Consider the following 25,640-nt stretch of genomic DNA (forward strand, 5'->3'; position numbering starts at 1 on the left):
AGTCACACATACCACCTATTTCATTTTCATGGCAGCGAGAGCACGGACTCCAAGGCACCCCACTTGCACATTCCCTGAGAGAAGGAATACCCTAGGGGCGCCTGGATGGCTCAGTGGTTGAGCACCTGCCTTTGGTTCAGGGCGTGATCCCGGGTCCAGGGATGAAGTCCTGCACTGGGCTCCCCTTGAGAAGCCTGCTTCTCCCTTTGCCTATGTCTCTTTCTCTGTGTCTCAAATAAATAAATAAATAAAATCTTAAAAAAGAAGAAGAAGAAGAAGAAGGACGAGGAGGAGGAGGAGAAGGGGGAGGAGGACCACCCTAAAGGGGTAACCCTGGAGATGTCTGCATCTGAAACCCCAACAGTCGGCACTGTGGGGAGCACATGGCAGGTGATTGGCAGGTATCTGTGGAAGCAAACTACCCCGCAGAACGGGGAGCTGGGAGGAGCCCACTGTGGCAACCCCGAGGCCCAGGTGCCCATCTGGCTTGCTCACAGGCCACCATGCAACCCTGGAGGAGTTGTTCAACCTCTAGGCTTCATCTAAAAACAGGGATGGAAATACCCACTGGCAAGACTGCCACAGAGAACCTACATAGAACAGGGCCTCACACCTCACAGATGCTGGGAACATGGCAGAGAGGAGGTGGGGCAGAGCTGTGTTGAGAGCAAGCTCTGGAGATGGACTGACTGGGTTCAAATCCCAGCTCCACCACTCAGCTTTGCAACTTTAGGTTTACTGGATCCCCCATGCCTCAGTTTCCCCATCTGCAGAAGGGAGTTAAATGTCACCAGGAAACAAGTTCGTACACATTCTAAGCACACATAGAAAATGGTCAATAAATCTGAGCTATTATTGTCTTCACTGTTGAGAGAAGACAACCAGGGGTGTCTCTAGGCCCAGTGGCCTCTATCCAGGCCCCGGGACCCTATCCCTTTGACCCCCAGTGACACATCAGGTGGAGGTTGGGTGGGTTGAGCTTCTGGAAGCCTGAAGTTTGCAAGTTCCAGAGATGCAGGTGCCTCTTTTCTCCCCACCAGGGCCATCTAATAAGTGTTAGGATGAGACTGCCTGGGCAAGGGAGTCCAGCAGGCTCTGAGGCTCTGGCTCATCCACCCCCAGGCCTGGCAGTGGCTCCACTTCCCAGGCAGTAACTCAGAGCCAAAGAACAGCTCTGTGGGGACAGGGCTGGGTAAAAATAGCTTGAACGGGCACATCCCAGCTTCCCTCGCAGCCAGGCACCAGCAGGCACACGTGGAACCCCACTGCAGGGAAGGTACTGGGTGGGAGGGGTGGGGGGTGGGCACACACCAAGCCTGGGGCAGGAGAGAAGCCAGGATGCTGTCTGGGTGAGGCTGAGCAGGCTAGGGGGTGAGATGGGTGTGTGGTGGGGCTGGGGATGAAATCCCTCATCATAAGCCCAGCCAGCCCTCTGCTCAGGAAGAGTGACAACAGGCCTGCTCAAGGCCTTGCTGGGTCTTCCCCACGGGTAGCAGAAGACTAAGGGGCTGACTTGTGGATGCCAGTGCCCCCAGGTCCAGAGAGAGAGGATGGGCTTACCTGGGGCTGGGATCCCCCAACCCGCCACTGCAGCTCCAGCACCCATCCAGGCACGGCAGCAGCGGAGATCAGTAAGCAATCCAGGCTGTACCCACCTCCTGTTTGTGGCGGCCGACTCCTGCACCAAAGCCAGGCCTTGCTCTGCAGGCAGGAGGTCGGTGCTCATCGGTGGCTGATAGGGTTCTGGTTCAACAAAGGGTTGCTCAGATGCCAGTCAAGGGGTGAGGGTGGGAAGAAAGGGGGAGGTAAGTTTCCACGCAAGGAGGCTGGTGCCTAAGCCTCGACTTCTGAACAGAAGTAACCATGGCTCAGATACAAGGCCCCGGCTCCTCCCCAACAGGGTCAAGGGTAGACACAGGAGCACCAGGTCACCAAGCCATCAGAGTTCATTTATCTCCTGTCCTGGCCAGCCCTGGGGATGGACGACTTACAGTAAGATGAAAGCCCAAGCATCCACTCTGACTGAGGAGGCCGATTCAAGAAGACAGAACAGACTGCTGTGCTCTCATCCCCAGGGGCAAGATCAGAGAGTGGCTGGGAGCTCTGCAGTGAACTTCCTTCCCTGGCCCCTGCAGGGAAGTACTTAGTCACCCAGTTTTACAGATGGGAGAAGGGAGGCCCTCGGGCAGACGTGGTTTAGTCCTGGATGGGCCCCTCAGGCTGGCACTGAACAGAAGAGAAAGAGAAAGTAACGCTGGTGTTTCTCAAGGACTCCCATGCCATTTGCATAAGAGCAAAGGCACTCAGATAAGGAGGCCCTGCTAGTGCACGCGCCACCACTGTGGAAGTGGCGGGGAAGCCCACATGCTCTTCTTTTTGATGTTTTTATTTTTAAATTTTATTTATTTTTAAAGATTTTATTTATTTGATAGAGAGAGAGAGAGAGAGAGAGTGATTTGAAGGAGCAGGGGGGAGGGGCAGAGGGAGAGAGAGAGGGAGAGGCAAACTCCCTGCTGAGCAGAGAGCCTGGGGCTCTGATCCCATAAGATCAAGACCTGAACCAAAGGCAGACACTCAACCACTGAGCCACCCAGGCGCCGCCTTTTTGATGTTTTTTTTTTTTTTTGATGTTTTTAATTGCAACTCTTGAGCTGTCTCTCTCCCCAATCTCACACTCCTCACCCCTCCCCCGACCCCCAACAGACGCTACTGTTAAGGTAGTGTCACAGGAGTGCAAGACAAAGACAGGGCTTGATGTAGCTCCCAGAAAAACTCAGACATGAGGATGTCCGATAGCCCCCTGGCAGCAAATTTCCAGCAGGGTGGCAGAGCAGAGGGACTGAGTATTAAGGGGGCTAGTATTTCCCCAGGAAGGGGCTGAAGAGAAGAGTCTGAAGCAGACCCTGGTGGTGTCCACCCAGGCACTGGCCAGAGGTGTCTGGTCTGCTTGATCTGCATGTCAGGCCTGCCCCAAAGGCCGTGGGGTCCAACTTAGCTGGCATCAGAGATGGAGATCATTCAATGTCCATTCAGATCTAACCGGCTCCCCTTGTCCATGTTCATCCACTACCCATCTGATCACAGCAAGCTTCTAGGAACGTGCAGGCGTCAGGGAGAGGTGGGCTGCCCAAACTCACTGCCAGAGCACAGTTCTCATGATAAATGGATCAGCTGGCCTTCTGGCTCTTCGTGTCCATCTAGGGATAATCTGTGGGAATGGGTGGCACTCAAGCCCCAGGATGAGGTAAGGGCCAACAAGATCTGGCTTTCAAGCCCATTAGGCTTTGGGCCAGATCCTGGACCCCATTGGAAATGCCCATCACAGTGGGGTCAGGCGCTGCACCGGGAGACCCTCCAAGCCCCTCTTCCCACTATGCCACTTCCATTCCAATAACACTTTGAAGCATGTCAAAAGTCAGCACTTAAAAATAAAAATGAATTATTGACATTCTAATGGAGAAAGAAATGGAATAAAAAATGCTTAAGTCATCCAAAAGGAAACATGAAAAAAGGAGGAAAAAAAGGCCAAAGATCATAACTCAACCATAGTAGCAATGCATTAAATGAAAATGCAATAAACCCAGTATCCCTGAGTAGCTCAGTTGATTAAGCATCTGCCTTCAGCTCAGGTCACAATCACAGGGTCTCGGGATCAAGCCTGCATCAGGATCTCTCTCCCTCTGCATCTTCCGTGGCTTGCACACTCACTCATACTCTCTGTCTCTTTCTCACTCACTCTTTCTCTCAAATAAATAATAAAATCTTAAAAAAAAAATAAAAAGAAAATGAAATAAAATTTACTATTAAAAAACAAACCCCATCAGACTAGATAGAAACAACAACTATGTGCCATTTACAAGCGACATAGTTTAAACATTAGGACACAGGCCAAAAGTAAAGGAATGACAGGGCACCCAGCTGGCTCAGTGGGTAGAGCATGTGACTCTTGATCTCAGGGTCAGGAGTTCAAGCCCCATATTGGGCACAGAGCTTACTGTGCCCAAATAAATAAATGAATGCCTAAAGTTGGATAATTTAACTCATCTCTCTTGATAACTGATGGAGCAGACAAAAGAATTAGAAGGGAGATGGGAGGTATGAACTACACAAATGAGACCAGACACAAATAGCACAGTGTACCCACATGTAGAATAAAACCATCAGAGCGAAGGTTGATGAGGAACTGCATGCTGGCACAGTACCAAAGAACCACCCTCCACCCTCCTTTAAACACCATCCACCCCTCAAAATCTCCATCGTGGAGAAAAATCGGCTATTGTCGCTTTATAATCAGTGATCAAGCCCAGAATCGCTAATTGGGAACACTTGGACACTGGCCTCCTGACCGGACTCAAGATGAAGGACACAGCCTCACCCGTCATGTCATCTTAACCAAATACTCAATTCTAATCATGCCTTAAGATCTAACCTCTACCCCCCAGGAACATGGAAGAAGGAGGAATGAGTTACCGACCACCACAGAGAAATCACCAGGCAGAGGGTATGTGGGGACTTCTACAAGACCACTGCCTGAGCTTCTCAAAAAGGGAAGCTCATAAAGAAGAGAGAAAAGGATCTTCCTAGACCAGTGGTTCTGAGACTTTAACATACATCAGAATCATACGGGAACTGTGAGCTCAGATGGAATCAGAGCTTCTGAGTCAGTAGGTCTGGGGTTCCTTTCTATAGGTTGAAACAGGTTGTTTTTTTGTTTTGTTTTAAGATTTTATTCATTCATGAGAGACAGAGACGGAGAGAGAGAGAGGGAATGACAGAGGCAGGCAAAGACACAGTCAGAGGGAGAAGCAGGCTCCATACAGGGAGCCCGACATGGGACTGGATCCTAGGACTCCAGGATCACGCCCTGGGCCGAAGGTGGCGCTAAACCGCTGAGCCACCCGGGCTGCCCTGGTTTTTTGTTTTATTTTTTTTTCCTTTTTTTTTTTTTTTTTAAATTATTTATGATAGTCACAGAGAGAGAGAGAGGCAGAGACACAGGCAGAGGGAGAAGCAGGCTCCATGCACCGGGAGCCTGACGTGGGATTCGATCCCGGGTCTCTAGGATTGCGCCCTGGGCCAAAGGCAGGCGCCAAACCGCTGCGCCACCCAGGGATCCCTGGTTTTTTGTTTTAAAGGTGCATTTCTAACACGTTCTTGGGTGATGCCAATGGTCCCAGGACCACACTGTGAGAACCCTTTTAGATTAACAAAGAAACGCCAAAGCTAAATGTTAACCTTGGTTAGATCCCAGTTCAAACAAACAAGTAAACCACCACCTAGCTAAAAGGACCTATTGAGGTCCCAATGGAAGCTAGAATATGGGCTAGATATTGGATAATATTAGGGAATTATGCTTGCTAATTATGCTTGCTAACAGTTATAAGGAAAATAACAGTTAGTTTTGATAATGTCTTGTCTAATTTTCTCTTAAATGGTTTAGGGGGATAGAAGCTACAGAGATAAAGCAAATATGGTAGTGGCACTGGAGAGCAATTGTGGGTGTGCAAATCCTTGCTGGGGCAGTCTTCCTCCCCAGCCAGCTCCACGATGGACTATCCTAGTTGCAGGAGCTGGTTTGGGTTCCACGTGAAACACTGTGGGGGTCCTCTCATGTGGCTGATGGAGTCATGTTCACTGAAGGGGCTAGACGGTGGGCTCTGGAACCATGGGGGCTGGGAACCCCCCGTAAAGCAGTGCTTCAGGAAAACCTTGGGGAGTCACGCAGCTTTGGTGGCCCTGCCCTCAATAGCTTCCCATAATTGGTTCTTACAAGTCTTATTTTTTTTCAGCATGTTAGCAAAAAGATATATACATAAAACATGAAAGATGCTTGCCCCAAACTTGCTGAACTGGTTAAGGAAAAGCGTAAAATCTCTGACAAGTTTAGCTCCATTTAAAAGGAATGTGCAAAAGTGAAGCCTTCCTTAAAGGATGCTATATCCCAGAGGCCGAAGAGGCAGAAACAGGGAGCCTGGTGGGCCCACATGACTCCACGGGTCAAAACCCCACAAGTTCAATGAGGAGCAGCCTTGGTTCCAAAGGATCAGATCAGGCAGCCATGGTAGTTCAGGCTCTAGAAGGTGAACCACGAGTCAGAACATTGGAACCTTTTCTGAATATAGCACTTGGCCAAGAGCTACCCCAATGGGCTTATCACCAACACTGGGCCTTTGCTTGCAGGCAGAGCTGGCTCCTATCCCCTCCACTCAGGGCTCTCCCTGGATGCCAGGCTCTGCTCATACTCCTCTTTCTCCACCCCTTGGAGGATGGTTCCAGAAAACTTTCTGTTATGGGCTGACCTGGGTCCTGTCACCCCCTAAATTCATATGTCGAAGTTCCAACCTCAGTACCTTGGAGTTTGACTGTATTTAGAGACAGGGTCTTTAAAAAGGCAACTACAGGGCGCCCCGGGTGGCTCAGCAGTTTTGGCGCTGCCTTCGGCTCAGGGTGTGATCCTGGAGACCAGGGATCGAGTTCTGCATCGGGCTCCCTGCATGGAGCCTGCTTCTCCCTTTGCCTGTGTCTCTCATGAATAAATAAATGAAATCTTTAAAAAATAAATAAATAAATATTTTTAAAAAAGGCAACTACATTAAAATGAGGTCGTCATGGTGGGCCCTAACTCAATCTGACTGGTATCCTATGAGGAGTAGATTAGGACATACCCAGGGGGAAACACACACAGACCATGTGAAGACACAGGGAGAAGACAGCCAATTGCAAGCCAAGGAGAGAGGCCTCAGAAGAAACCAACTCTGTTGACATCCTGATCTTGAGTGTTTAAGCCTCCAGAATTTTGAGAAAATTAATTCCAGTTGTTCAAGCCAGCTCGTCTGTGGTACTAGCTGTTTTGGCAGCCCTCGTCAACTACCACCCTCTCCTTCCCCCACTCAGAAGCCTGTGTAGAGTACCTTAGGCCCCACTTGGCTTTGTCACCCACCTTCCCACCCTGATAATAAAGGCAAATTCCTTCTAGGTCAATTCAACTCAACCTCCAGAGAGAACTACTGAACCTTAGAATGTCATCAAGAGACTTGGGTTTGTTTTTGTCTCTCCTCAAAAGAAATGGTATCTTCTCTCTCATAACCATTTTGAGATACTGCTATTTCTGGAGACTATTTTGCTGAAGCTGAAGCTTGGTGCATCTATAATTATCAGGATGATGTTTCCTAAACACCATGTATATAAATCTAAGTAGATTATTTCTATTTCTTGTATTCTCTCAATAGTATAGGTATATTTTAACTTTAAAGGAAAGCATATGTGCAGTTCAGCCAGAGACATTTAAAACTGCAAAGGCAATTTTTGTTTGCCCAGGACTGTACTTAGTGTAGTTATAATACAAATGTAAAAGTTAGTTTACCTAAAAAGTGAATGCTTTACAAGAGAAGAGATCGGCAGTTAGCCCTGGAACCACAGGCCCATGCCATGGTCTGGTCCTGGGGCAGGCCACCTCTGTGGCCAGGAGCACTCAGTAATTGAGCAGGATATTACCAGTTTCTCCATGCCAGACAGTATTTCTGGTTCCTTGAAATCCAGTGCATATTTCTTCCCTTCGCTGTGGTCAGTTTGGGAAGGAGGGCCCTTACCACTCCTGGGACACGTGGGCACCTCACTCGGCTGAGACACCAGCCTCCCTCAGGCATGGCCAGAACTGGAGCCCCCCCATCCCATCCCCTTCAAGGCTGGCTGTCCAGGGTCAGGCAGACACTGAAGCTGAATCTGGCTAAGTGACCAAGGGAAAACCGCAGGGGAGGTGGCCCCAGGGTGAACTTCTGTTCCTGTAGGGACCAAGCCCTTGACGAGTTATGACCATCCTAACAAAGCCCCGGGTCCTGGGTCTGAGTGCCCCAGTGAACCGACGTCCTGAACAGAAAGGATCCAAGGAGGCCATCTACCCTAACCCCTGCCCCCAGAAAGAGCCAACAGTCTTGATTTTCAAGTGAGAATGTGGACTTCAGAAGCAAACCGTTGGAGATTAGGAAAACAGAACTTAAATTGCTTCCACATCTGGAAGCCGAGCCCAGCAGCCAGCCCCAAGAATTCCAGGCATGTCAGCTGATGGAGAAGCTGTAAGTCAAGGGAGGTGTTTCCTGTGAGCCAAGTCGCTTCCACAAAGCACCTATCCAAATCCACAAGACCTGTCTACATCAAGAAGCGGGGGGGGGGGAAGGTGACACAGGACAGCACCTCCCCCAGGGCCCGTGTCTGCTTTACCAAGGTGGTCTCATTTTCTTCCCCCAAATCCCCGCAAGTAAATACTGCCTCCTGACAGGTAAGGACCCGGTGTCCGGAGAGTTGAATCCACCTTGCCCCAAAGTCACGATGAGATTTTTCTCTATGGCCCTGTGGTCACACAAAGAGGTAGAGCCACATGAACCCGAACCAGGAACTCCCGACGTCAAACACCGTGTTGAAATTCTCAAAAACTTTCCCAAGTACACGCCGGAAAGCTACAGTTCCCGCCCGCCGTGGGGTCCGTGGCTCAGAAAACCACAGCCAGGTGTCGGGCAATGCAAATGTCAAAGGCGAATTAGCAGGCCACAGGCTGCTAGGGGCACACAACAAGGCCTCTCCTGGCTTTTTGAACAGGCAGCTATTTTGGGCTACAAATTACAGCTTTTAAAGATGTGGCTGTTTGAAGAGAGGGCTTAATTACTCACACAGTCAAGAGTTTGCGGGGCTGGCTCTGGGGGCTCCGTGTTTTCCCAGCACGCCAGGGAGGGCGTGGAGAGGAGCAGCACAGCCGGCGGTGGCCCTGGCCCGCTCCGCCCCTCCGGGGGCCCAGCAGGCAGGTGGGGCCCCTGCAGGTGAGGGGGGCGAGCTTCCCGGGGGAGGCCGCACCTGCATGGAGCCCGCCAACTGGGGACAGCTGCCCACCTCCCCGCTTCTCTGCACAGAAACCCTCGGGATTGGAAGGCCAAGCAGCGTGCCACCGAGAAGGCAGCTCCTCTGCTCCCCTGCCCCACAGCCCCCCCACCTTCGGGCACCTCCCATCGTCCCAGAGCCCCAGCCCAGCAGGCTCCGTTCAGCAACTTCCTTCTGTCCTTCGGCCTCTGCCAGGCCCAGCTGCTCAGGCTGGGTATCCCGGGGCTGCCGTCTCACCCAGGGGCTCGCTGGAGCATGGCTGGTCAGGGCACTGCTCAGGGGCCCTGAGCCGGGGAGGGGGAGCCGGCCCAGGTCCCTTCCCAGGCTCTCCTCTGGGAGGAACAGGTAAGAGCTCTGGGTCTGACCCCACGCCCTAGCTTGGGGCTCAGAGGGAGGAGGTGCCCAGTGGGCATACAAGGCTGCCGAAGGCCCCTGCCAGCGAGCCCATGGGCTCCCCTGTGGCTACAGAACCAGGCCCTGCCTCAGACCAGCACACATAAGCCCCGCGCAGCTGCTCTCAGCCTCGGGACAGGGTACCGCCACTCCCTGTCCCTTGTACCCCACGCTCTTGTTCAACACAAACACCCCCACGCTTTGGCACACACCGCTCCTTACATCTGGACACAATGTCTCCCCGGGCCACACAGGCCTGTCCCTAGAAAAGCCCCAGAAAGTCACTGTATCTGGGAGGCCAATCCTTCCCCTCCATACATTCCTCCCTCAGGCCAGAATTGAGTTCCGAGAATCCCACAGCCATCTCCAGGCACAAGCGCTGTGAGCCCCTTCTCTGCTCCGGGGATGCTCTCCCTGGGACACTGGGTGAGGCGTCTTCTCCTCACCTCCCCACCCCCGAGAGACCACTTTAAGAGGAGAGGGATTAGCGGGGGGGGGGGGGGGGTGTGTGTGGAATTTCCCACCCAGCCTTGGCACAACTAACCCACGGGGTCTCCTGTCCCTAGTAAGGAGATGTGTGGTGGCCCGGCTTCCTGGGGGAGCCCAGAGGGGTCACACCAGCCAGTACAGGCTCTTCCCAAGCAAATTGTGCCCCAACCCCAGCCCTGTTTCTCTCAGGGCTGGCTAATTTGTCATACCCCTTGCCACATGAAAAAAAACAGAAGTCCACCCTTGTGCCAGAGCCCAAATACACCTCATCAAGGAGGGGGCTGGGAAACCTGACACCATCAACGAAACTGGAAGCTGTGCTACTGCTTTCATCAGGAGCTCAAGAGTGGGAGAGACAGAGGGACCTCTGATGAGAAGCCCCTGCGCTGAGAGCCTCCCTCCAGCCAGCCAGCATCTCACTGGCCTGCTCTCAGCTGCTCTCAGCCCCATGTGGCTGTCATCCAGCATCTGAAACCCAGCCCACTGCTCTCTTTGTGAGTGGTCCACGTTGTCAACCTCACACACACCCCCCCCCCCAGGTGCAGAGGTCCTAACAGCTCACCTGATTCCCTCCCCGAGGCTAGCCGGCTAGCCGTGCTGCCCAACACCTCCTGCTCACACAGGTCCCTGTGCCTTCACCCCTGCAGTTCTCTGCCCTGACCTCCTCCATCTGTCTCAGGGCATCTACTTGGAGCTTTTACTCCCAGGGCCCTAAAGAAACAAAGTACTCTTAAACATCTGAGGTGGTCCAGAGAAGAAAACATCTATGAAGCACCTAGCATGAGCCAGGTGTTTTTGTGCATCAACCACCATTCAGAGAAGAAAACTCAGGCTCAGAGAGGTTAAGTAACCTGCAAAAAGTCACAGAGCCAGCAGGGCTGGGATGTGAACAGGTCTGATTTTAATGGAGCAAAAAGGGTAGAGAAAGGACTGAACACTCTTGGTGACAGTGGTGTCCAACAGGCAGGGTTGTGCCCCAGAGGCCACAGGCACAGGAGGCAGCAAGGCTGGTGGCACCAGAACGTGGGCTTAAGCTGAAGGGTGCAGGGACCACAGCACACTAGACCACAGGCTACTGTCAGCAGTGGCTCCTAGGGCCTGTGCCACCCTGGCCACGAGGCAGGGCTCCCTCCCCTTGCCCACCATGAGGAGCTTCAAAGAGGCTGCACAGGGGAAGAGAGGGGGGCATTTTACAGAAAGGGAGAGGAGAGAGATTGGAAGGAGAATTGCTAAAAGGAAACACATGTGAAAATAAAAACTTGGGCACACTGGGAGGAGGAGGGCAGGCAGGAAGGAAGGAAACAATGATGTTTAAGGATTAGAAACGGAGTCAAGAAGCCCCAATAAATACTATGCCTGTCCCTCTGCTACCTGGGGAAGGCCAGTAACCCGCCCTTTGCCCTCACTATCCCTCTTAGTCCAGCCGGAATGGGGCAGTGTGAGCTTAGATGAGACCCAGCAAGAGAGAGACAGGGAGAGATGCTCACACACGGTCGTGACAACCGTGGAACAAGGATCTGCGTCTGGCAAAGGAAGAATGTGAGGCTCAGAGAGGTTGCTCTACTTGCCCAAGGTCACACAGCTCATGTGCAGTAAAGCCGAATAGGAGCCCAGGTCAGCCTAGTGTCCAACCTCATTCCCTCGAATCACATCACAGTGAGTGTTCCCTCACCTAATCCTCCCACCACTGCAAGGTGGCTCTGCTCCCTCCCTTGAAGAAACTGGACAAATTACACAAGTTCTCTAGAGGTTACCTAGTTTCAGTGTTTCATTAAATCCAAGAAGCCTTTGATTTTAAGATGCTATTATTCCAAGTACACCAAGAAAGAAACGGCACTGCCGATTAAATTAAAGCACACCAGTGAATGTACAACACATTCCAATTTGAGATGTTAAAACGTGAAAAAAAATGTCTTAGAATCTATAAAATACAGCATGAGTGTAAGTGAGGAGTGAGGATTCAGTCCCAGTGACTGTGTGTGGGACTTGGAGGGTAGATGACAATTCGATGCACGCACATGCACACACACACGCACACCTGGCTGCTGCAAGATCCTTCTTTGCTAATAACCAAAGCAATCTTGCAGATAATCACACAAAAATGTGCTGGCCAGACCAGCCTGTCAACAAGAACCTCAGCTCACCAGGAGGCTTTCAATCCAAGGTTACTTAGTATCAGCAGCAGAGGCTGTCCTGACCACCACCCACCTGCCAGCCGCTGGGCCAGCTTTGCCTCCAGGAAGCCACAGACCTCTGAGCTGCCAAGTTAAATGAACAGGTAGGCTCATTCCTGGGAACACTGCCGAGGGCAGTCACACAACATGGTCCCCGATCTCCTGGGACCCTGCAGGCAGCCAGAGTCACAGTGCTTTAAGAAGGCAGACCCTGCAGGCTGGCAGTGGCAGACAGGCACACTGCTCCGAGCTGGATCTCCGGCTGGCACAGGTGGACAGGCCCTGGCTGCAGGCGAAGGGAGGGTGGGCAGGGGTGCAGCCCCTTCCCTTTGGCAGGGTAGGAAGGAAGGATCAGGGGCGGCCCCACACCAAGCCCCAGGGAGCCGCCTGTCACCTCAGACTATGTTTGCATCTCATTCCCAGATTGCCACTCTGGGCGCCAGTCACTTTGCTCCAGCGCCACATTCTGCATCTGCAGAGGCTGAGTTGGTTTATTTAAAAAACACAGAAGCTGAGGAAGTGGGAGTTTTGCTCTTCCTGTAAAGGCTCTCAGGTAGTCGAGCTTCTCCTCTACCACTTTCCTGCTTCTGCTCAGACATCCTTCCTGCAAGAAATTTTGTTAAGTGCTAAGGTTATCAGTAGCAAGAATCAAACCACTAGAAGCTTGCAGGAACTAAAAATATCAGCTCACTCATATGCCAGGCAGAGTTTGAAGTGCTTTTCATACATTTACATGGTGCTCCACAGAACCACCTTCAGAGGGAGGGACAAGCATCCTCCTCGTTTTACCTCCGAGGAATGTGAGGCAGAGAGGGTAAATAGCCTAAGATTCCACAAGTGGCCACTGGCCAAGGCAGAATTTGAACACGGGCCACCTGACTCAGGAGCCCAGCCTCCCGGCCACCACACTATCCTGCCTCCCTGGCTGTCTAACCATCCAGCAGGCGGCAACTGAGCACATGTCAGAAGCCACCCTGGGCTCAGCAGGTGGAAGGGGCTCATTTTATGCTCACCCTTACCCCACAGAGGCTCAGAAAGCTAGGGTGGGTGGCTCCGGTTTAGCAGTGGTTTAGCACCGCCTTCAGCCCAGGGTGTGATCCTGGAGACCTGGGGTCGAGTCCCACATCGGGCTTCCTGCGTGGAGCCTGCTTCTCCCTCTTCCCCGTGTCTCTGCCTCTCTCTCTGTCTCTGTGTCCCTCATGAATAAATAAACAACATTTTAAAAAAAGAAAGAAAGAAAGAAAGAAAGAAAGAAAGAAAGAAAGCAAGCTAGCTAGCTGAGGTGGCTTGCCTGACGTCCCAGAATGAGCAAGTGGCGGGGCCAGGGTCTAGACTCCAAAACATTTTTTACTACTTGAAGAAAAGAGGCCTTGGATAGCTGAGCACAGGATGGAGGCACCTGGGTTTTGAGGCGGGTACTTCTCCCAGGAAAACCAGGGAGCAGGAAGGAGACACCTATTCCTATTTTCTCTCCTCTCTGAAGAGGGAGACCGATGTCTGGTGAGAAGAGTGGACTCTGCCACCTGCCACCCTCTGCCGACCCCATACCCCAAGTTGGCTGCAGACCACACTGGCTACTGGAAGCACAGGTTCCCTTTTTCAACACTGTGAGGCTTGCTGTGATAGCAGATGACTCAAGAGAGCAGGAGCTCCCACCCACTCTCCCACACTCGAGTTCTGTGCAGGCCTTCCTCTTTCTGGTCCCTTAAGGAAGAAAGGCTCCCAGAAGCAGGGCCACAGCTATCAATAAGCCACAGAGCTTTGTTTTTATTTGAATCATGTTTACATTGCTGGAAAGAACCTACTTGTCTGGGAAGATAGAACAGTTTAAATCAATTGAGAATATGACCAATAGTCAGAAAATTTCCCATTTCTTGAAAGAAGTCAAGAAGCAGGATTGGAAACGTTGGCATTACTAGTACCAGCCTGCCAGATGGGGCAGGAGCCAGAGGTCACACGGACACACAGCTCTGGACCTCCAGGCAAACCCCCAAGGATGCACACATTTCTGGTTGTCCCCTTTCTCCCTGCAGACACACACACACACATTCTCTACCTCTCAGACCCGAAGCTGCTGCCCAGGTGGATGCGTGCCTCTGCTAAGCTTCTCAGGAGACCAGGGCACAGAAGTGGAAACAAAAGGAAGCTTGAGCAACCGTGGGGCTCAGGGAGGCTGGGAGTCCAAGAAGGAGATGATGATGGGGGGCCCAGCCGGAGTCTGGGTCCCGAATACTGGACCTGTTGCGCCCCTGCTGGTGCGGACCAGTGGGGACAGGGAGACGGCCCAGGCGGATTCTGCTGGGACTGATCTGCGTGCTAGAAATAACACCGGCAAGAGTGGTTTCCACACTCACGGGGACAGGCTTAATGCAACCTGACCCAGGCTGAGAGCAGGAAAGTCCACAGCAGCCATGACCACGCGCAGACACTTCTTCTCAAGAAATGCCTCTGCCCAAACTCTCAACAGCAAGGGTTTGCAGAGGACAGGGCAATGAAATGCGTTTTGTGTCTGTGGACTCCTAATCTCAACTGTGTGCTCTTCATCTCCTCCTGTTCTCCTGGGGTCAGGGCACTCACTCAGCAGCACCGGACACCCCCAATCTCTCTGAGCATGACCCTGGACCCTGCCTGGCTCCCTCTCCGACCCCAGCAGCCTCCCTGCACTTCAGTGGACACAGCTCATCAGTCCGACCACAGGGCCTTTGCAATGGCTGCTCCCTCTGCCTGAACCTCTTTTTTCAAGGCATCACCTTCTCAGCGAGGACTTCCCTGCCCACTCTGTTTAAGTCCACAACACCCACTGCCCTGCTTGCCCTCCTGCTGCTTGGAGCACCACACATCTTCCCTGCCTGCTGGCCATCAATCACGCGAGCTCCATGAAGGCAGGGGCCATTGCTACTGTTTGCTGCCACAGCCCGGAACGGAATCTAGCACCAATCAGATGCTCCAAGTATTTGAGGGCGGAACTGCCAGTTCTGGGCCATGTGCTGGGTGGGGGCTGGGCAAACAGAAATGGGGAAAGGCTGGGTGGCGCAGCGGTTTGGCGCCTGCCTTTGGCCCAGGGCCCGATCCTGGGGACCTGGGATCGAATCCCACGTCGGGCTCCCGGTGCATGGAGCCTGCTTCTCCCTCTGCCCGTGTCTCTGCCTCTCTCTCTGTGACTATCATAAAAAAAAAAAAAAAAAAAAAAAAAAAGAAATGGGGAAAGGTCTACTTACTCCCCGGAATGCCATCTGAGGGAGGAGCTTGCCATGCCACATCTGGGAGGTGAGCACACAGTGTCCAGTGGGACGCAAGGTGGGCCGCCAAATCAATGTGCTCATCTTGTCGTGCCCAGCTGACCGTGGGGCAGGACTACCTAATGCAGCTGGAAGACCATGCAGGGGGAAGACCCAAGCAGTCCTCCTCCTTGGAAAGCCAGTGATTTGATACCATCAATGCCCTGTTCCTGAGTCAAGAGCCAACAGAGCAGACCCAGAGGAAAAAAGAGCACAACCCCAGGGATTCTACATGCCCGGCAAAGCCAAGGCACTGTGCCCCACTGCCAGCACCAGGCAGCAGGCAGATCAGAAGAAGTTGCCTCCTTTTCAAAATGCAATGAGCCCTGTGGCAGGAGACAGAGAACAGAGCCAGAGAGTGGGCACCCTGTGCCCAGGCTGTCCCTCCTCCAACCGAGGTCCTGAGAGGTCTGTCTTCAGGAATCACTCAACTGATATTTTATTGGGAGCCTTTTCCACTCTTTCCACCTCTACCTCCTCCTGACCCACAGCTCAAATATATAAACTGAAGTAGAACTGTGAGCAAGACCAGTTGTGAAACATCCCTTGGCATAAAAGGCCACCTCAAAAGAGGGGACTGCCAGCCCTTAGGAAAGGCAGTTTCTAGCCACCAGGAGGGGGAGGGGGAGAATGCAAGAAGGTGAGAGCCAGGAGGGCTCCATAGAAAGCCCTAGATGTGGAAACAGTTTGTCCCACCAGGAGGAAAGGGGACTAGTAGTCCACGAAGGGGCTAGTGTGCTGAGGGAGAGAGGGAGGGGCACAGTGCTCTGAAGAGTAGGAAGCATGGGCAAGTATGGGGCCAGTGGGATATCCACCAGAAAGTTCTTATGCTGCAGCCCAGAGCCTCCCCAAGGCAAGGTGTTCCCAGCCTCCTGATTTTTTTTTCTTTCCTTACTTGATGACAGGGCCTTTTTACAGACAGGCTCTAGGTAGTCTCTCCCACTGGTCTTCCTTGGGGCAAAGGTCACACCTCCTGCCTGCTCACCTGGTCAGGCCAGTCAAGTCCCTCCCAAGGCACGGTCTTATCTCTCTGCTGGCTTTAGTCATGTGCCCCACCCCCTCCACCAAAGCCTGGGGTCCCCCAAATGACAAAGCTGTTCCCCAGCAGGCACTCCCCAAGTTGTGATGGCTGCTACAAGTCCAGGTTCTTCCCTGGCTTCCCTCCTTCCTCCAGGCCACATCCCTCCACTGAAGTCCCAGGGATCTCAGGGGGATTAATGTGCCTGGGGGTACAGGGGAGCTGGGCAGGGTACAATGTAACCCAGGTTTTCAGTCTCCTTACAGCCTGCAAACACTTTAGGGGCAGGGCAGTGCCCCTGTATACTAGCACCTGGGCATGTAAGCAGCATTTCAGGATTGCCAGCTCAGCAGGGTTTGGGCCAGACTATCTTAGTAAACTCGTGCCTGGCAGGTGGCAAGACCCCAGTCAATGGCAGGGACCCAGGGACTCCACCAAGGCGGAGTTGGACAGTTACAGGGAGGGAGGCAGAGAGCCCTAAAGCAAAGGTCTGATCTACACACAGTTGGTAACCTTCCCTCCTTTGAGATTCCCTTTTCTCTAGCCTGGCAGCCACATTTCACCAGGGGAAGGACCCAGGGATGTCCCACCCCTTTCCTTGGAACCCACAGGATTAGGGAGGACAGGGTTTGGTGGACCATCAGAAACCAGCCCAGAGGTTTGCCAAGGCACAAAGGGTAGGCTGGGTCCAGGAATCCAGCCCCCGCACAGTCCTTTGACAAGGAGGTGGCCTGTCAAGAAGGCAAGGAACGCGGCTTGTCTCTCAGGGAGAGTGATCTGTGGGAAAGCAGAGGGGGGAGTGGGCTCGATGGCGAAAGAGGTCCCCTGGAGGGTGTGCACGGGTGAGAAGGCACAACGGGCCGGGCCAAGTCCAGACCCGGTTCCCCTAGCACAGGCACGGTCGGTTCTCCCGAGGCTGCTCCACCGAGACCTCAGGGACGCCAGGGACACCAGCCGCCCGCGGAGAAGCGGCCGTGGCGACAGCAGCGACTCGCAGGACGGCCCGCAGGCTCTGCGCTGGAGGGCAAAGAGCTGGCAGTCCCACACGCCTCGGCCTGGGCGACGTCCGGGCCGGGAAGGGGCCGGGCCCTGTCCCCAGGGCTCGAACGAGGCCGGCTGCCCTGCTCGCCCCGCAAAGCCCCTCAGGGGGGCGAGGGAACCCGGGAACAGGCTCGGCGCAGCCGCCAGCGCTACGGAAAACTTCGCCCGCGCACAGCCCCCTCCAGGGCCCGGCGGAGCCAGCGCAGGCAGCTGGGCGACGCGGGTGCCGGAGCCCGGGACGCAGGAGCGCCGGGGGGGCGGGGGGGGCGAGGAAGGCGTCCTGGCGGACCAGCCCCCTGCCCAGCCCACCCCCCAGATCCCCCTAAAGACTCTGGGAAACCGCGCCGGGGAAGCGGCCGCCGTCTCCCGGAGCCCCGGGCTAGCCCTGTGCACCCCCGCACCTGGGAGCCGGCGGAGGGCCCGGAGGCGGCAGCGGGGACGGACGCTTCCCTGCCGGGGCCCAGAGGGCGAGCGCGAGGGCGAGGGCGAGGGCGAGGGCGAGGGCAACCCGACCTCCCAGGCCAGGGCCGAGAAGGCGGCCCCTGCCGGGGCGGGAGCTGGCGGCCGGGCTGCGGGTGAAGTTCCGCGCTCTGGCAACTTCCCTGGCCCCGGGGCCGCGGGCCCGGCCAGGTGCGCGTCGCCGGAGCCCGGGGAGCCCGGGGAGCCCGAGCCGCTCGGTGGCCGCTTACCTGGCCTCCGGGGGCGGGCGGGGTGCGCATCCCAGGTCGGGCGGGAGCGGGCGCGCCGCGGAGGGGCGCGGCGGGCAGGCGGGCGCAGAGCCGATCCCCGCCGCGCCGCGGCCGCTCGCTGCTCTCGGCACCGGTGGAAGGCGCCGGCCCCGCCCCCACCCGCGCCCGTTGCCGGGAGACCCGCGTGGGCCGAAGGGCTCTTTGTATCAAAGCTGCCGTGACATCACGAGGCGCCCCGGCTCCGGGATCGAGGGGGCGGGGCCTCGCGCCGGGGGCGGGGCCGGGAGGGAGCCGGGCCTGGGAACCCGAGCCTCGGGGGGCGGGGCCCAGGTAGCCCCGCCCCCAAGGTAGGGGCAGGTGGCGGCGGCGGCGCGGCCCAATGGCGGCGCGGCCGGGGGGCGGGCCCGCGCTACCCACCCGAGGGGCGCCCCGGGAGGTGGGGCTCGCCTGGGCCCGCCCGAGCCCGCGCCCGCGCCGCGCCGCGGGGAGACCGTCGCCCGGGTTTGCGCGGCCCGGGCCCGGATTCCAGAAGCCCCCGGTTCTGTGAGCTCGCCGCCTGCCCGCTCCAGGCTCCTCTCGCCGCTGGCCGTGCCCCGCCTGCGAGATTCCCGCCAGCGCTTGCGGACCCGAAGGAAGACCTGCCAGGCCCGCAGCCCCCGCGCCCACCCGCATCACCACCGCCAGCAGCCTGAGTGTGGCGGGTCCATCAATTCTCATCCCGGATCCCACCCACAACTTTCCCAATCTTTTCGTCCTAAGTCAAAAGTTGTGTCTATAACCAGCGCAGGAATACAAAGAACCAAGTGGCAACAAGAGCTAAAAACATAAAGAAAGAAAGGACCCCTGTGTTGAATCCTAGTAAATGTAATGTAAGTAGAAAGTATCCCCTCCCCTTCCCAATAACGCTTCTCGATGCCCTGGATTCAAGGCCAACATGGAAAGCAACAAATCATGCGGATGTTTCCTTTTGATTCAATGTTGCATCGTGCACCTGGGGATGGGGGCTGAGGGATTGATCTTCGAATTGTCTAAGGCCAACGTGAACGCCGCTTTGCCTTCCCTGAGTCCTCACTGACCAACAAGGTGGCACTTGAGCGTAGGCAGGGCCTCTGGGGAGCTGGGCACTTTGCACCAACACACGCACAGACACACAAGCACACACACGGTTTTTCAACTTTTCTGCCACCTTCGCTCTGGCTCTTTGCGCTCAACGTCCTCCTCTCCCATATCTCTCCTGCAAATACATTGCCAGCTGCCTCTCTCTCTACCGGGGGCCTGTCTCTGAGGCAAAGCATCTCACTGAGGCTCTCAGATCTACAGGGTTCCCCCCAAAAAGGATGGCATTAGGTAGAGGAGGGCCTCCTGGCAAAGGCTTTGTGCCAGGGGAGGCTAGAGCAATGGGGGTGAGGTGGAAACTCCACCACCCCTGGGCCTCGCCCCCCTGCTTATGCCTTGCAGTTCAGAGAGCTATGGGGGGGGGGGCACAGTCTATTTCTCACCCTTGTTTGTGTCCACTCCCACGGTCCCTAACACGCAGAAGCAATGTGGTGTATCATAAAGAACACTGGCTTCGGAATCACACAGACTTGGGTTTGAATCCTTGCTAACTCTGAGTCCTAGGACGAGTTATGTAAGCCTTCTGAGACTCAGTGTCCTCATCTGTAAAATGGGAATGGTACAATCTACCTCATGAATTGTGCACCCTGGCAGAGGGTACACTTAATTCCAGGCAGTTGTCAAAGGCGTGGTGCACGCGCCCTGGGCCTGCTCTGCCTTTGTAGCTCCACCCTGAGACCTTGGCTTGGCCGCTTCCTGTGAGGTTTTAGGGTGTAGCTGAATCCAGGGGGTTCTGTCTCGGTTTCCCCTCTGAGTCTCATGTTGCTCCTAAGGGCTATGGGGAACGTGAGAGGACCACCCACAACTGGCAACGGAAGCAGAAGCCTCAGGTGATCGCCACTTTTCTAAGTCCTAGCTTTGTTCTGGTAAAAGTCAGTGAAGAAAAGCAGGCCTTGTCAAGCACCCCCACACACCCCGTCCTCGTGAGGGGTAACCTGATCACCATTTTCAAGAGCTCTGTGGAGGGAGTGGTGCTAGAGGTCCCTCTATTTTTCCCAAAGGTGTGGTGGAAAGAGCAGGATTTGCGGGTATTTGTCCCGAAAAGCGGTGTGACAGAGAGGAGGGTCACAAGATGTGAGCACTGAACACTTCTGAGTCTGAAGCCTGCCTCATTGTACAGCTTACCACGGCAAAGCCATTCACTAATTCTGAGTGTCACCTCTGTGGAACATTCTATGGAACGACAAGATCTTTCCTCTTCCATTTGTGAGGTTTGAGAGAAATGATAAAATACGCATCTAGGTCAATGCCTTCTGTGCTGGAGGCACTCAATAAACAGTAGCTTTTCGTTATTACCAGCAGCATGAGGGAGCCCCAGTCTGATGCAGTGATTCAGTATATGAGTTGCAGGGCCAGAGCCATGCGTCCTATCTTGGCATTACCACCTTGTAAAAGGTCAGTTGGATAAGTCTAGGCAAGTTTAATTTCCGGTGTCTCAGTTTCCTCATCTGCAAATTGGAGATAATAATAGTATGTATTTCAGGATTATTGTGAGGCTCCAAATAATCAGGACCCATGCTTATAAGACTCAAGAACAGGTCTGGCACATAACACGTGTTCAATGAACAGCAGCCACTTCCAATTATATGACAAGAGGCTGAGGAGAACTGAGGCGAGTATTAGAACCTGAAGCAGCTTGTGGAAAGATTCGGAACGCTGACAATTTTTTTAGTGGTAGGGGAGGAGCAGAGGGAGGGGGAGAGAGAATCCCAGGCAGCACGGAGCCCAATGTGGGGCTCAATCTCAAAATCTTGAGATCACGACCTGAGTTGAAATCAAGAGTCAGATGCCCACTCAACTGAGCCACCCAGATGCCCCAAGAACCCCGACTTTTGGGAAAGACCCTACATCTTCCACAGGGTTCAGGGAAGCAGTGACAATTTGGGGTTGGGGAGGAAGGCTCACTGTCTTCTAAAATGGGACGTAGAACTGAGAGCTCCAGCCCAGGATTCAGTGTTTTTTGTTCAAATGGTGGCTGGGCTGGAGAGAATTAGTAGGGAAATATAGTCCTGCCTCTGAGCACAACCCCACCTATGGGACTGGAGACAAGAAGAAGGATCTTGCATTAGCTACCCTGGTTCCTTGGCATAGTTGTGTTTTAGATGTTAAAGAATCAAGCCATTTTAAGCTAGGAAGGCTCTCTGGATAAACATCTAATGTGCTCTTCCCCCATTTTATGGATGGGAAGATGGAGGCTCAGAGAAGGCTAGGATTTGTCCAAACCACACATGGAGGTACCATATGAGTGGTGTTCCTGGCTGCCTGCTCCTGCTCTGGCTGGGATGCTTTACTAAGGGCGATGACAGCAGGGGATGGGGGGCAATGGGCCGCTGATGCCCTCATAGCGCTCACCCGGTGCTGTGAGTCTCTTAAGGGGTCTGACTTGCTGTTTCAGAAGAACAGTCTCATTAAAAACAGAAACTGTCTTCCAGAGAATGTACTCAAGAATAATTTTCAGAGGACAAGTCACTCTGATTAATTCTTTTTATGTCATGAAACTTCTTCTGCCATTATTGATATGAGAGTACTCCCAGGATGTTGAATGCCAAAGCCAGACAGAAGCAGATAGAATGTTGACAAGCAGGAGTTACTAGCCTCCAGAAACTGATGGGGGTGGAAAACACGTGTTCATCTGGGTGAGCCAGGTGAGGGAAGAGAGTCTAGTAAATTCTCTCTGTATCACAGCTATCTAGCTACCTTTGTCTACTTTTGCTGTCACCAGGCAGGAGTTAGCCCAACATCAGATGGTGTACAGGGGCAACATTTTATACATATTTGGGGCCACAGAGAAGACCCATCAAATATATATGACATAATTACAATAGGAAAAGAGCTCCCTGAACGTTACCCAGTGTTGACATTAGCCAAGCAACTGATGCCAATCGACATTAGCCAAATGAACGAACATGGAAATAGTTACACAAATGATACCACAGCTGGAAAAAAGGCATTTGAGCATTAGGTCCAGTGGTTCCTAAATTCACTTCCTTGGAACCTGCAGGTTTCTTCGGAGATCCTGTAGAAGGAGGGGTGCTCCAGGTGAGCCAGAATGGCCCCACTTCCATCCACTTTACATATAGACTTCCACATAAGATCTCATGTAAACAAGGCTTTAAAGTTCCAAATCACTAGTCTAATAAAATCACTCATTACCCATATAGGGAAACAAGCCCAGAGGCGGAAGATGGCTTCTCTTCTCACCATGGCACAGTCATCGGCAGAGCCGGGATTAGGGCTGGCTCTCAGAACTCTGTCTAGTGATCAGATGGTCATCAGTCACCAACCACAACTGTCAGCATCACACACACTGGACTTTACTGCTGCCCAAACAGCTGCACCAGCTACTGTTCTTGGTGTGGTAAAGCCCTCCATGTAGCCGGCTCAGACTCTGCCACAGACACCTGTGTTCCCTCGCCTCCTTTTCAGATGGCCGTTGATAGGATCAGAGAGCATCAGCCCCACCTTTAAGTCTCAGCTTCCACTCCAGGGAACAGATTCAACCTTTGATGTCAGAAGCAATGGCTTTGGAAAGAGAAGTGGGTACTAAGGAAGCAGGCAAAACCCTGGCATTGCAGAGGCCTCTCAACCCCAAAGGAAAGTTGTCCCTCATCTGTCATCTAGAAACAACAGGAGCAAGCCCTGAATCCCAAAGCCCCTTCACTCCAGCAGGGGCCTGGCCAGGGGCCACCGGGACCAGAAGATGTGGTTTAGACAGTGCATCGCTAAGGTCCCTTCCCAATCTACAACCTGGGGCTAGCCCAGGAGCAGATCCTGGAGCCAGGCATGTGTCTTGGACATGGGAGCCCCTTTCCATTGGCAAACAGATGGATGTTGGTAACTGTCCTTTGGCCAAGACACCTGCAGACTTTGGCCCCAGGCCTGTTTTTCCGTATAACGTCTAGCTGGATACTTTGCAGACGGGGTGGGACTGGGTCTTACTGACTTGCCCCAGCCCAGTGTGCAGAGAGGCCAAGCTCTATTTTTGTCAACCTGTGTACATGTGAACAATGGGTTTTCTTACTCATGCAAACCCAACAGGAGGGGAAAATGGTGAGAAAACCCGCGTTTCCTCTGACTCATTTGACCATCTAGGAGGAGGAGATGGCAGGGGAGGAGGAAGTCAGACCAGGTTGTCTTTGACTTGGATTGGGTGAGGGCAAGGAGGAAAAACTTCCCCTTCTTTCACCATTGGTAACATCAGGTGGCTGCAAACTCAAGAGCGCAAATAACTCTCCTTTCCTATAGATGCCTCCTCTACACTCCTTGCCTCCTCCTGGCCCAGGTACCTGTGGCTCTGGCTTTTACAAGTTGGTGGTAAAGCAGTAGTTCCCAAAATGCACACTCAACTCACTTGGAGAACGTACAAAAGGTCAAAGCCTAGGTCACAATTGAATCCAAATACCTAGGGTGGGAGCCAGGTGTAGGCAGTGTTTAAAGATCCCAGGTATTTCTGAGATAAGCAAGTTTAGAAACTCCTTTGCGAAAGGCGGGGCTGACCACGGTGGGAGCCAGGGCCGCCACAGGTGAAGGCATCACTTGTTCATCCATCCACCCACCCATCCATCCACCCATCCATCCACAAATATTCAGTGATGATCTCTCTGTGCCAGACTCTGTTCCAGGTCTTGGAGATACAGCTATGAATAAGAAAGCCTCAGTTCTCCTGGAGCTCACATTCCCCTGGGGCAGTCAGACAACAAATAAATGAATCAACGATACATATGGCCCGGGCTATGAAGAAAGCCAAAGCAGGGTAAGAGATCAGAGAGACCTTAGGGATTGGGGTTTGCTTTCATCCTGGGTTTAGGCACCAGGCTTTGTTTCAGGAAAACGTAGCTGCACCCCTGTTCACTGCCCCGGACTTCCTCCTGCTCTCTGGCTAAAAGAACTTTCGCTTGGCAATCCTTGAGGTCCTCCCTCCTGTTCCTCGAGGCGCCTTCTGCCCAGCTCTTTCCCTGAAGCAATGTCTTCAGGGCAGCACCTGGCATCCTCTGCACCCAGTGCTCCTGACTCCAACTTGTGTGAGCAACAACACCTGACTCAGGGCCCGCCCAAGGCAAGGGATCCACCAGGTATTGTTTATGAGCAGCCGACAAGATGGATATTAGGCTTGTGGGGTGTCTGAGAGGTCCATGGAACTGGAGGGAACACTAAACTAAGTTTTAGAAGACTTCCAGAAGACCTAGAGTTAAGGCCTGGCTCTGCCACTTTCTGGCAAAGGGGACGTCAATTCACCTTGCCAAGTCTCCGTTTCCTCTTCAGTCGAATGGGGAGAGTGTGACCAACTTTGTAAGACTGGGATCTGCATTAATAGAGGTCAAGGAGTGCCTGGGTGGCTCAGTCAGTTAGGCATCTGCCTTTGGCTCAGGTCATGATCTCAGGGTCCTGGGGTGGAGCCCCACAGAGAGTTCTGTGCTTAGTGGGGAATCTGCTTCTCCTTCTCCCTCTGCCCCTTCCTCTCACTCATGTTGTCTCTTTCTCTCAAATAAATAAATAGAATCTTTTTTTTTTTTTTTTAAACTTTTTATTTATTTATTTATTTATGATAGGCACACAGTGGGAGAGAGAGAGAGAGGCAGAGACACAGGCAGAGGGAGAAGCAGGCTCCATGCTCCGGGAGCCCGACGTGGGATTCGATCCCGGATATCCAGGACCGCGCCCTGGGCCAAAGACAGGCGCCAAACCGCTGCGCCACCCAGGGATCCCAAATAGAATCTTTTTTTTAAAAAAAAAAGGTCAAACAAGAAAAGAAGTATCACAACACAAAAATTACTCATATAAATATTTGAGAAATTAAGATGTGATCATGGCTTCTCTAATATATAAATTTCATTTAAAAAATTGATGCCAAAACTTGGAGAAAAAGAAAATGTCAAAGACTTCTGGAAAGTGTTCTGCAAATATGAGGACTTTTTAGAAATTCTCATCATCTAAGCCTCTATAGACACAAAATCACAATGCAGTAAAGCTGGTAGAGATCCAGGAAACAGGCCTTGAGAGGCAACATGACTTGCCCATAGTCTCAAAGCTTGTTAATGGCAGAGGATCCACACTGACCTTAGAAAGGGGGGTGTCTGGGAAGAGATTGGGGATGATGTTTTAGTACCTTGCCTTGACAAACTCCTATTTATCCTTCAAAACCCTAATCAGGTGTGACCTGCCAAGTGACACCTTCTCTATCTCTTCCAGTGAGAATAAATTACTCCTTGGCTTCATGATCTCCATCTCTCAAACACAACCGTGAGGGACACACTGTGTTGTTGGGAGTGGCCTCCTATCAGACCCCCCACCACACTAATTCCTGAGAGCAGGGTCCACATCCCTAGTGTCTTTGGACTCCAGCTGCTAACAAATCTGGCACATAGGAGGCACTTGAGGTATGTTGGAGGCCCTGAGTGGGAGTAAGGATCACTCACACATAAACGGCAGAGAGCTGATGGCCTGATTAGTCACAAATTCGCAGGAATATTTTCTGATGTTCCTGAGATGGGCATTTAAAAGGAGAGAAACAAAGAAATAAGAAAGGCCATCATCAAGATCCAGTTGCCCTCTTCCCAGAACGTATCCGATCTAA

General features: G+C 53.2%; 1 protein-coding gene and 1 long non-coding RNA gene across 5 annotated transcripts in view; one reads left to right on the forward strand and one right to left on the reverse strand.

Annotated features, from left to right (window-relative positions):
- RAB11FIP4 (RAB11 family interacting protein 4) overlaps positions 1-25,640 on the reverse strand; it is a 117,540-nt gene that overhangs the window by 20,647 nt on the left and 71,253 nt on the right. Inside the window, exon 1 of one of the 3 annotated variants that reach the window (XM_038548191.1) lies at positions 17,951-18,058. The exons of 1 other annotated variant lie outside the window; for it this stretch is intronic. In XM_038548191.1, the coding sequence (XP_038404119.1) occupies positions 17,951-17,980 (30 nt within the window). In that variant the 5' untranslated portion in view covers positions 17,981-18,058. Of the gene's footprint in view, positions 1-1,655; positions 1,907-17,950; positions 18,059-25,640 lie in introns of those variants that run through there. One more of the 3 variants, XM_038548192.1, reaches the window with a different exon arrangement.
- LOC119873324 lies at positions 18,511-24,360 on the forward strand. 2 transcript variants are annotated; one of them, XR_005364695.1, is made up of 3 exons: positions 18,511-18,819; positions 22,228-23,819; positions 23,977-24,360. It is a non-coding gene; the product is annotated as an uncharacterized LOC119873324 (long non-coding RNA). The 2 variants fall into 2 exon arrangements; XR_005364694.1 differs by having other exon boundaries at positions 18,512-18,819; positions 22,228-22,602; positions 23,677-24,360.

Source organism: Canis lupus, chromosome 9, assembly GCF_011100685.1.
Source record: "Canis lupus familiaris isolate Mischka breed German Shepherd chromosome 9, alternate assembly UU_Cfam_GSD_1.0, whole genome shotgun sequence".
NCBI lineage: Eukaryota > Metazoa > Chordata > Mammalia > Carnivora > Canidae > Canis > Canis lupus.